We start from the raw sequence: 11,851 nt of genomic DNA, 5'->3' as shown, positions 1-11,851 counted from the left end.
TGAACATATCTGGAGCATGGCGATTATTCAAAACTGGAGCTGCTTATTTGTGATAAGCTCCTTTCCACCTGTTTATATGATACTATGACATAACATACAATGTAGAGGAAACACAGAAGCGATCCAAAAATTATTTTAATCTTATATTGGGTAATGACATAGTGATAGTATCATTGTCAAACTAAGAGTATCTCTTACTAAACAACAACAACACTAGACATAACATACACTATATAAAAGTTGGAGACTTCATTCTTGACAAGCACAATCAGTCAGACCGGGTGGTTTAGTTTCTTAGCAAGATAGAAAAGGAAGACTGCTCCTCCAATAAGCACGAAACCAAGAACCATAATCCAAACGTAAAATCCCCCAACGCCTGCAGTTTCCTTGTCACCTCTCCCTAAAGGAACACGAATGATCCCCGCCGCAGTCACAATCTCTGGATTTCCTTCCGTGACTGGAACTAGTGTCTGAAAACGAGGAATTTTCCCGTGTAGCTGGTTGTGGGAAAGATCCAGGAACCTCAGTTTCATCTTGGTCAGCTCGAAGGGAATGGTACCAGTGAGAAGGTTTTGAGACAGATCGATTACATGTACTGATGTGAGATCCGCAAACCGTGGAGAGATGGAGCCAGTCAAGTTCATGGACATGAGAAATATATACTTGATATGACCTTCAACGCAGATTAGCCCGAACCAGTTGTCGCAAGGGCTATTCCCTTTCCAAGTCTCAGCGAGTACAGGGTGGTAGCCGAAATCCCCCAATATCGCAAACAAAGCATCAAGTCTGATACCAGTGTTGTTCTGTGGACTCGAACCGGCCTTCACCACAGCAAATGTGCAGAAGCACAAGACATAAAAGTACAAGTTCCTCATTAGTAATCCTGCACATAGTTGAATGTAAGCATACAAATCAATAGAATGGAATCTATTATCTGTTACCTATGTGTTCTCAATCAATATATGTTTCCTAGGCAACAACTTGGCTAAAAAAACTATTTCCACTTAGCTAAAATATTATACAAAATGGAGTTATTATGCAGTAAGAGTAAGACCTATAATACAAACACCTTCTATACGCTAAAGAAAGCAAAAAATTATATGATAAAGAAACTAAAATCATTCGCCAGCTTACGCATAAAGCAAATAGAATGGCTCGGGAAAACAACCTCGAGGACGAGTAGAATGATGATAAAATGGAGGCAGAGGCGGTACACCACTAAGTTGACGTCCGATGACATCAATTCGAGCTCTCGTATAGAGCCGATCAGCTTCATTGTGACAATCCTCAGCAGTATGGTCTCCGTGGTGAGCTTGACACGGCGGCGGAGAGTGATAATGCGGTGATCCTGGACGCCATTGATCATCCATTTAGGTTCAAGATTTGCGATCGGATCAGAACCCTAAATCGAAGATTTTCACTTTACCAAAACTAAGATTTGATGAGAACGAGAGACAGAGAGAGAGGCAGAGTAGAGAGCAGCTCGTGAATTGCTGAAGAAGGAAAGAAAATAGAGGGAAAATGTTTTAAGAAAAATTAAATTATATATACTCAATTAAGGAAACATGATTTTAACAACTCAACCTCACAAATGATAAAATAAGTGTGTTTAACATGTTCTTTCACCCAAATTGAAAGAATAAATAAACCATGCTCTAACAATAGTAAAACAATCCATGGATTCAAAGCAAAGATATCGTAAAACATCCCTTATCCAATAAAATCAAATCATTACGTAGCATAGAACAAAATTTATTTTAAAAATCATTCATTGTTTCAGTTGGTTCAAACAAACACTATATGGCTTTATCATAATTACATTTTTTTCTTCTTATCAAACTACATATTATCCAGGTACTCCAAAGTAACTTTGGAAATGTATATTATCCACACGCATACCAATTACAGATATGACATAGATGAATCATTTATTGGATGTAGTTTAAGACATAGACATATAGTTCTTCAAAATAATTAATTTACCACACTAACTATTAAAAAAATTTAAAAAAAATCAAAAGCACAGTTGGTATTATCCGACCATACCAAAAAAAATTAGGATCACATTCAGACATAACAAAAAATGGCCAACAATGGTTTAGGCAACAAACCAATTACAAGGACTATGTCTAATGATAACATGCCAAATTTAATTCTAGCATCTTAAGAAGTCTTTAAAAGATATAGAAAGCATTTTTAATCAACAAAGCTAACACCTAAATTCAGATTTTCCATATTAAACAGAAAAAGCAACAATAAATATCATCTTCTTAAAATGTTACATATGGAGTAGATAATAGACAAGACCAGGTGCAAGATATCAAGAGATCACAACTGAAATTACCTCAAGCTACAATGCACAACTGAAATTATTTTGACTGACATGTGGCAATTGACGTACTCTAAGGTTCACGGCTTTTGAAAGCAAAGTGAATTGGTGGCACTCTATTAAGAGGGGTCAAAAGAAGATTCACACTGTCAAGACATGATCGAGGCTGAGGCTGAGGCTAAGTTGTACATGTCAAACATATTAATATGTAAATGTTATATAGCTTCAGCTTTATAATTTTTTTCTTGTGTGCACATTACCTGATGACCATCTAACCATTTTTTTGTATCATCCCATATCTATCAATTAGCACAGCCCATATGAAGCATCAACATTACATTTATTTCACAAAAGATATTTTGTTGATTTCAATACAAATGTTCTTTTCCACAACATTAGCATAGAAATCATTTTGGTGAGAGAGAATTTATGATTTGCAGAATTAGTAGCACGTCTTGTCTTTGTTTTGTTTTAGTTTTAGTAGTAGTAACACGATGATGAGAAGAATAATTTGTGGGTGTTGTTATATTCTTGTCTCACTAAACTCCATTTGGCTATAGAAAAGCCACGTCAGAAAATACAATGACAACACCTATACGCCTTTGCAGCGTTCAATCTCGACCCTTGACTGTTGAAGATTCCATCTTTTACACTTGGAAGTCGCTTTCGATAGATCATCAAAACACTCCCATATGTTTTGGTCAGAGCAGTAAGTTGGTGACAAAAAAAAAAAATAATTAAGATTTTCAGATATTAAATCCACGTCATCATATAACGTATGAACGCTCGAGGAAAAAAAGCATCAAATGATTTTGATTTTAAAAAAGGAAAAAAAAAATCCTAAAAACAGTACAAAAAGGCAATCGTGTCTGTGTCTCTCTCTTCTCTAGACGATCTTAGTTTCTTCTTCTTCTTCTTAGAGATGTACACATCTTCGATCTATCCTTTTACTGATTCGAGATTCGTTTTTTTTTTTCATTTCGTTCTGATACTCTGATTGATCATCGTTTTTGTTTGTTTGTTTGCAGTTTGGGTTTCTGATTCAGCAGCACAATCATGGGGAGGAAGATGCTTGCTGACGGAGAGCTTGACAAGGCGGTGGCGGCTGAGGAAGCCACGGAGGCTCACTATGATTTCGATTTGTTTGTCATCGGCGCGGGGAGCGGCGGTGTTCGTGCAGCTAGGTTTTCCGCTAATAATGGCGCTAAGGTGAATTATCAGTAGGAACAGTGATAACATCTGTTTTGTTATTGTCAATAATAATAATAATAATAATAATCCGTAATTATATATTGATATTAATAGGTTGGTATATGTGAGCTTCCCTTTCACCCTATTAGCTCTGAGGAGATTGGTGGTGTTGGTGGAACGTAAGTGACCTACTTTGTTTACTAGTTGTGTTTGGGTTGTTTGTTTCTGTTATAAAGACGACATCTTTTTAATCTTTAGGTGTGTTATTCGTGGTTGTGTTCCCAAGAAGATTCTCGTCTATGGTGCTACTTATGGTGGTGAACTTGAGGTTACTCAACAAATTTGATTTTTTTTTGTTCCTTTTATCCATCATTTCTATGCCTTTCCAAGTTATCGTTTTGGCTATTGTATGTTGGTTGGTTGATGACATATGTTGGTGGGAATATTCTGTCAGGATGCTAGAAACTATGGATGGGAAATCAATGAGAATGTGGATTTCACATGGAAGAAGCTTCTGCAAAAGAAGGTATATCCACTGAATTGCTATACTTCATGATACACTTGCACTAGTGTCCTGTGACTTTGTTTGGTGGTAACAGCAGTATTAACCTGTCTGTAAATTTTCATATGTGTTGCAGACTGATGAGATTTTGAGACTGAACAATATTTACAAGCGTTTGTTGGCGAATGCTGCTGTGAAGTTGTATGAAGGTGAAGGAAGAATCGTTGGTCCCAACGAAGTTGAGGTGAGGCAGATCGATGGTACCAAAATAAGTTACACCGCCAAGCACATTTTGATCGCCACTGGCAGCCGGGCACAGAAGCCCAATATTCCTGGACATGTGAGTTTTTGTCTTTTATCTTTTTCTTATCTTCAATAAAAACATAACTATGAACTGCTATGTAAGGAAAGTCGTTGATAGTTGTACATAAACTGTCTTTTACAGGAGCTGGCTATTACATCTGATGAAGCTTTAAGTTTGGAAGAGTTTCCTAAGCGTGCGGTAGTGCTTGGAGGAGGGTAATGTCTCCCTCAATGTTTTCAACCTGATGTATCAGTGTTTCAGATCCCGATTCTGTTTACCATTTTTACTTAGGTACATTGCTGTGGAGTTTGCATCAATATGGCGTGGAATGGGTGGTACAGTGGATCTATTCTTTAGGAAGGAACTTCCACTAAGGTGCTCCATAAGCTTCTGTTTTTTTCTTTTTGGTCTCCTGCAATCTCTTTTCAGGGAAAATGCAGTCGTAACTATTCTGAATTTTACTTTCATAGGGGCTTTGATGACGAAATGAGGGCACTTGTGGCTAGAAATCTGGAAGGAAGGGGTGTTAATCTGCATCCGCAAACAAGTTTGACTCAGGTATCTTAGCATGATTGTTACTTTTCATTCATCATTTACTATTTACAGTTCATCCTTTTCTGAACTTACTGCATCTTTCAATTTAGTTGACAAAAACAGACGAGGGGATCAAAGTAATCTCTTCTCACGGGGAAGAGTTCATGGCGGATGTGGTGCTATTTGCCACTGGTAAATTTTCTATCTATCAATAATTATGAGATTCTCAAATTTCTGTTTGTATATGTCAAGAGTAATTTTCTTGTCCCTGCATTTTTCCATGGAGCTTTCTAAGGATGTATCTTTTGTTTATATATGCAACAGGCAGAAATCCTAATACCAAGAGATTGAACTTAGAAGCTGTTGGTGTTGAACTTGATCAGGCTGGAGCTGTGAAGGTTCATATTATCCTAAAGAACACTTTTCCTCGACTTTCTAAGTAAAAACTATACTCTTGCAGCTACTAATTCAGTAAATTATCCTCAGGTTGATGAGTATTCACGCACTAACATACCTAGCATATGGGCTGTGGGAGATGCTACAAACCGGATCAACCTAACGCCTGTTGCCTTAATGGAGGCCACCTGCTTTGCGGTTTGTGCTTCTAACCTTGCACTTATAATTTACTACACAAACCCTTTGAGGAGTTCCTACCACCGCCAATATTTTAGCTTTTGTGTTTGGGATTGTCTAATTCTATAATCTATTTGTTAAGTGGGATATGTTTTGATGCTTGCAGAACACTGTTTTTGGTGGGAAGCCTACTAAAGCAGACTACAGCAATGTAGCCTGTGCTGTATTTTGGTAAGCCTTCTTTTTCATAGGAGGATATTTTACTGTGTCTCATATTAAAGACACTAGTGCCTCATTACCGTAGTGTTATGTGTTGTACACCAATATCAGTTGTGTTTACTATCTGCACTCTATATTTGAATATTGAACTCTGGAAAGAACTGAAAAGTATTCACAATATATCTCTCTCATTTTGGCATATGTGTTCACAGTGGTACCAAATCAGTCTGAAGCTTCCATGAAGTTTCGCTGTTTTTTTTATTTACATTTTCTGTCTTCTGTCTTTCAGCATACCACCATTAGCTGTGGTGGGTCTCAGCGAAGAAGAGGCAGTAGAAAAAGCGACTGGGGATATTCTGGTTTTCACCTCAGGCTTTAATCCTATGAAGAACACCATTTCTGGGTATGCAAGCATTTAAAGTTCTATGCAATTCATAGAAAAATCCACAAAGTCGACCAAGACAGTTCTTGATTTCATTTTTTAGAATCTTCTCATGGGTTTTCAACGTTCTGCATATTTGTCTTTGGTTGATAGACGGCAGGAGAAGTCATTGATGAAGCTAATAGTTGATGAGCAGACTGACAAGGTTATTGGAGCATCCATGTGCGGTCCAGATGCAGCTGAGATCATGCAGGCAAGTTTTTCTATATTATAAGCCACTACTGGGCCTTGCACAGATTTTAAAGCTTGTGAATCGACTAGACCTTTGATCCAGTGGTGTCTCATGCTTTTTAAAACATGTCTTGTATTCCTCAATGTCAGGGGATTGCAATTGCGCTCAAGTGTGGAGCAACCAAAGCACAATTTGACAGCACTGTAAGTAAAATAAAAACACTTTTCACTTCAACCAGTTTTATGTTTTTTTATTTAACTGAAGGTTTAAATTTGACATTGTGAACAAAACACAGGTTGGGATACATCCGTCTTCTGCAGAGGAATTCGTGACAATGCGCACTGTGACCAGACGCATTGCCTACAAAGCCAAACCCAAGACGAGTCTGTGAACCTCCAAAATTTAAAAGACAGTTTGCATAAAACATTTTAGTTTGATCAGAGAGTCAGACAGAAACATGAGTTTCATCAAATACTTTTGTCCCCAATAAATTATTTGTAGTTTTTGTTTGTTGTTTGATGTAGACCTTTATCACCAATTATCTGCATCATCTTTGAATAAAGAAACTCTTCTCTTTGGTCGTGTCATGTTCTTGAGGTGGTTTGTTAACTTTTGTCTCAATGATGCAACAACCTCTTGTAGTTGCTTTTAACGAAATAAGAACCGTGTCATACTAAATTGGATCAAAACAGGATTCTACAAGTGTTCTTGGAATAGAGAAGGATGGAGGTGAAGGTTCATACTTGGGACTACCTGATATATTTCCCTGGGTTCTAAGAGAACATTCAAAGATCTTTGCAAAAAACTTACAAGTGATACATGTAATATCTATTCATATTCCATTATCAGAGGTTATTACAGGAAACATAAGATTACATGAAATGCGTCCAAATCGTGCTTTATTAATATCAGGACTGAGACTCGCTTGTATGTAAAAGAAGAAAACAAATAACAAATCAAGAATGAAACCTTATTGCAACAATATACAAGATAACACATCCACTGGTCCGGCCACAAAAAAGTGACAACCTTCTCTTAAAACATTCAAATAATACTGGTTTCAAATGCATCCAAGTGAGAAACAAGGAGTAATACACACAAAAAGATGTAAGTGATCAACCTGAAGATTCATCGGTGTCCACTTGAGCTCTATTTTACGACTTAATCGAGCTTCACGTTTGAATAAAGGAGCGTGTCCTTGGTCAAAGGCATGTACATAAGGAAGTACACCTGCAACAGCCATGAATAGCAAGAACGGATGAGAATCTGCTTTGGTAGTCCACTGATAGAAGAGGAGTTATGTGAACTTACCCCAAGGAGAGTTGCAATGAGAAGGATGATTCCAGTTAACCATGCAAGAGTTAGCCTAACAAGTATAACTTGAGCGATAATGGCTCCACTTGGAACTCCCTCTACCTCAGCCATCGACCTTGCAGATGAACGAGATGAAGACTCAACGCTCAGCAGATTAGCTGATTCTTGGTTTACTCTCTCATCAAGGACGATCACTCCAACAATTTGGCCTGCAACAAGCCATAACATATCTTAAGCTTACATACAAACAGTCTAGAACTACTTTCTTTTTAAAAAATGAGTTTATCAAATCACATAGACAATTTACCTTTGTGAGATGTCTCTAACAGATCGAAAAGCTTTGATAGTGTGGCAAGCAATACATCCATCCCTTGCTTAGCCATACCTTGTCCATACTCTTGTGCTAAAGCCTGTAGTTTCCATTATATTAGACATATGGACAAGCTTTTGCAGAATAAAAGACAAGTAGAAGAACAAGATGATAGAATATAGACACTTTTAGTGAACGGTCTTACATGGATACCGCCAAAGCGTCCAATCGTTAGTTCAGCAGCTTGTTCAATACCATGAAGATTGACTGCTCCTCTGATATTCTTATATAAATCCAAAAGGTTCAGTGCAAATTTCCTCTCTGCTTCCTGCCCACGGTAATAAATGTCAAAAGGCCTTCTTCAAACAAATCACAATTTCTACATGTAACTAAAATTGTATGGATTAAACAATGTCACCTTCTCCAAATGGAACTCCACATTAGCAGCACCAGCTAGAGGAATACTCAACAATCCAGTCAATGGTTCAGCAGAGCCAGTAACATACGAACCACCCAACCAAGATGCCTAGGGATAATATAGCAACACCATTAGCTAGTGAAAACAATAAAATGAGAAAGACCAACAAATAGTGTTATCTGTTCTGCACTTAGAAGAAAAGAAATTTTGAACTTACAAACTCATTCATGTCCTTGTCAGTCACATCGGACGAGGGTTCATTGACAGACACAACAGCCACTCCACTTTCTGCCGAGTTTTGAAAAGATTATTAAAGTAATATATATTCAAAGCAAGACTTAAACCTAAATGAAGAAAACTAGTAATGCTTATGAGAAACTTGTTGTATTAAAGCTATCAGGGCACCTGGAAGCTCAATATCAGCATTGTAAGAATCAGAACTGATACTGCCTCTTATGGCATTTCCCAAGAAAGAATGGTCTTCCACAAGCGCATCTGCAAGTAAAAAACAAACACTTAAGAAATAAGAAAAAAGTTGGTTAATGTCAGAAAAGTAAAAGCTTTCCTTTGCATACCATGTGCTCCGGCGATTTCTAGCACAAAAGCAGCACGTGGCCTCTCAAATGGATTAGGCTTCAGAATCTTGTTCAGCTATATAACAAACAAAAAAATAGATGATCAAGTACATGACTTTAAACCAAAATTAAAAAGAAAAAGAAGCAAACTTTAAAACCTTGGAAGAGCCATGAGCAGTCAAAGTAGATGGAGGTGCAAAACCCAACAAGGCAGACACTGATGCAGATATCTCAGAGAGCGACATGGGAAGCGCCTGTAGTAGATTTCATTTCAAAACGAAGAAAATAAATAAATGTATTTAACCACCAGTTGATTCTACCCCCAAACACTCAAAAGTGATTCATCCATGTGTTAGTATGTAAGAAACCAATACAAAAGAAGTACCAAGTCACAAACATGAATAGCAAATAAACAAAAACAAAAAACAAAACTCCAACATGGTGAGACTTGGAACAAAGAATGGATCTTTATGTTACTTCTTTAACGGGATCTTAATTGATCTAACAAAGAACAATGGCGATCTTATTATTGATGTAACAAAGACCAATGATTACCTCGGCTGATGGTGGACGAAGATACTGGTTGTTGGATCCATCGATGAAGAAAACAGAGCCACTAGCTTCTCCCTATCACAAACATTCGATTAGATCCATAAGTCATAGATTTGTACACGCAAATTCAGATTCGATAAAAGGAAACGAACCCTGTAGTTAAGGGTGAGAAGCAGAGAGACGACGAATATGTAGAAAGCTTGCATCTTTACAAAACAACAAGTCGTCGGATATAGAGAGAGAGAGATCGGAGTTTATCTATCTAGCAGAGATGTTTAATGGAGGAGGAGACGACCCTGATTGCGGGATCGATGTGGTAGACATAAACTTGATTCGACAACAGTTGTCGTTTTCAGTTTTGTCCAAATATCGGTCTAATCTGGTATTCCATCGGTTTACTTTTGGAATCCCGGTATTTTTTTTAATGATTTCTTCCTGATTTTGGATTTCAATTCCGGGTTACTAAAGTTCTATACCCGCTCAACGGTTAAGGTTTATTTTGAAAATTAAATCTTTTTCCGGTTAAGGTTGTTACAAGTTCTTATTTTTTTCTGTTTTCTTGTTTCATATCAAATCTTCCTGACTTTGGAATTGCGAACAAATGCTGATCATACTATGTGGAATAAGAGTTAATGATGCCATTGACACCATTATTAGAAGAGATGAGAGTACTGAAACTGGGCCTTTCTTCTAGAAATCTACTAAAATAAACAAGGGCACTGTAAGAAAATTGCTAAACAGATACACTACATTGAAGGTGGTATAACTAAGTTTGTGTGTTTTGTGCTCTTGCCTCCTTGTGTTGAAGGACATGTCTTTGAGAGTTCCTGAAACGCCTATAACCATTTGAATGCCTATTGGTGTAAAGGCACCGGAAGAAGCAACAGAGAGGCTACGCGATTTATCCTTGAGGCTTGGTATACCTTCAACAAGAGTAGTAGATGTGGGGTCTAATTAGGCTTACCAAAGAAGAAACCATGAAGATTTATGCTTATCTAATGAGGTGAAGAAGAAATATATGTTTGATTGGTTTTCATATTAGGAATTTCAAAAGCACAAAACATTTTGTGGATACTCCTTCTAGGATTTGCTCTCTAATCTTGTAAAATCATGTTAGGTCCCAAAGATTTAAGAGAACAAGAACACAAGTTCACTGCGATTTTCTTTTCATATCCCATTGAATAAAACACTCTATCACTTAAATACACAAATAAAAGTATTAACAAAATAACTTCCAACTAAACAACTAGAGAACATGTTGAACAAGTGGGAGACTTGCCACTAATACATGAGCCAACGTGCCATATCCCTATCCCGTTGTTTGCCATGATCTTATCAAATCATCAGGTTTATTGATTAATATTATTGTTATTGACTCCATGATAATTTTAGCTACCTTTTGGGTTATGTAAACAACACGTTTGTCTTAGTGGAGATAGGACAATGCTTTTCCGTGGATCTTGAAAATTATTAAGAAGAACAGGAACCTGTTTTTGTTTGAAAGAGAGAGCTTCTTAGCAATCAAGACAGTTGCATAGTGTTGAGAAGATAGTAACCAATGGTTCACAGCTCTGGAGTGCCGTATCAATGAACAGACTACGAGGGAATGTAACTTAGGATTATACCATGGTCCAAGAAACAGAAGTTAGTAGGCGCTGCAATCTGCATGGATTGTTAGAGGGAGAGGTTTTGCTACATAGTAGAAGAGCATTTGCCTTCATTGAATTTGTTGTACCGGTTTGTTAGAGGGAGCTTTTTACCATACGTTACTGCAGGTGGACCGGTTTTGGTTAGAAATGGCAATCATGGATCTGGTCCGTGGGCCTGGCCCGTAAAGGACTGTTGCGGTACGGTATTGGGATGAGATTTTCTAGATCCGCAAATTGGGTCTTTGCGGGACTGGGTCTTTTGCGGGATGGACCGAAACGGGTCATGCAGGATTATATGGACCCGTATTTTTCCTTCATTTCTAATTTTACCTGAAAGACACGAGAAAGAGAGTGGAAAAAAGCGACTCTTGTGATTTTTCCCTCAGAAAACATAAGGAGTTCCGGCGATGATGCATGATTCGAGCTCTGGTGATGATGATTCGAGCTCCAATGATGACGACTCCAGCTCCAGCAATGACGATCGAGCTCTGGTGGTGTTTTGATTTGGTTTTCTCTTTTTATTACACACAACTATGAATTGCTTTATTACAATGTGATATTTATTGTTTAAGTTGGTTGGTTTTGTTTTCAGTATTGTGAAGTGGTATTTTTCTTAAATTAAATTTGGTTACAATGATGTCGTTTAGGAGAAAAGTTAGTTGTATATCACGTCACTTGTATAATTTGATAAAGTGATTCACGAATCTTTTTGCAATCCAAATAATTAAAAATAGAGTTGGTTTGATGAAGACATACAAAATTTGAGC

General features: G+C 37.4%; 3 protein-coding genes across 3 annotated transcripts; 1 reads left to right on the top strand and 2 right to left on the bottom strand.

Moving 5' to 3' along the window:
* Window positions 1–120: 120 nt before the first annotated feature.
* LOC106384589 (receptor-like protein 5) lies at window positions 121–2,847 on the bottom strand. The gene is made up of 2 exons (XM_013824530.3): window positions 1,169–2,847; window positions 121–883 (listed from the first exon to the last, which is right to left on the bottom strand). The coding sequence occupies exons 1-2, from the start codon at window positions 1,368–1,370 to the stop codon at window positions 273–275; spliced, it is 813 nt and encodes a 270-aa protein (XP_013679984.2). The 5' UTR covers window positions 1,371–2,847; the 3' UTR covers window positions 121–272.
* Window positions 2,848–3,067: 220 nt separating this feature from the next.
* Window positions 3,068–6,847, top strand: LOC106389672 (glutathione reductase, cytosolic-like). The gene is made up of 17 exons (XM_013829995.3): window positions 3,068–3,253; window positions 3,358–3,538; window positions 3,635–3,699; window positions 3,779–3,848; window positions 3,975–4,046; window positions 4,159–4,362; window positions 4,468–4,541; window positions 4,618–4,701; window positions 4,797–4,884; window positions 4,971–5,052; window positions 5,185–5,258; window positions 5,347–5,454; window positions 5,600–5,664; window positions 5,942–6,055; window positions 6,188–6,287; window positions 6,416–6,469; window positions 6,562–6,847. The coding sequence occupies exons 2-17, from the start codon at window positions 3,386–3,388 to the stop codon at window positions 6,655–6,657; spliced, it is 1,503 nt and encodes a 500-aa protein (XP_013685449.1). The 5' UTR covers window positions 3,068–3,253; window positions 3,358–3,385; the 3' UTR covers window positions 6,658–6,847.
* Window positions 6,848–7,148: 301 nt separating this feature from the next.
* Window positions 7,149–9,785, bottom strand: LOC106389673. The gene is made up of 11 exons (XM_048776586.1): window positions 9,588–9,785; window positions 9,439–9,510; window positions 9,042–9,137; window positions 8,884–8,959; window positions 8,714–8,803; window positions 8,526–8,596; window positions 8,309–8,416; window positions 8,096–8,218; window positions 7,888–7,990; window positions 7,578–7,789; window positions 7,149–7,496 (listed from the first exon to the last, which is right to left on the bottom strand). Exons 1-11 carry the CDS (start codon window positions 9,639–9,641, stop codon window positions 7,428–7,430), a joined length of 1,074 nt encoding a protein of 357 aa, XP_048632543.1. The 5' UTR covers window positions 9,642–9,785; the 3' UTR covers window positions 7,149–7,427.
* Window positions 9,786–11,851: the final 2,066 nt, after the last annotated feature.

This window comes from Brassica napus, chromosome A3 (genome assembly GCF_020379485.1).
Source record: "Brassica napus cultivar Da-Ae chromosome A3, Da-Ae, whole genome shotgun sequence".
Taxonomy (NCBI): domain Eukaryota; kingdom Viridiplantae; phylum Streptophyta; class Magnoliopsida; order Brassicales; family Brassicaceae; genus Brassica; species Brassica napus.
This window is presented reverse-complemented; position numbering and strand designations above follow the sequence as displayed.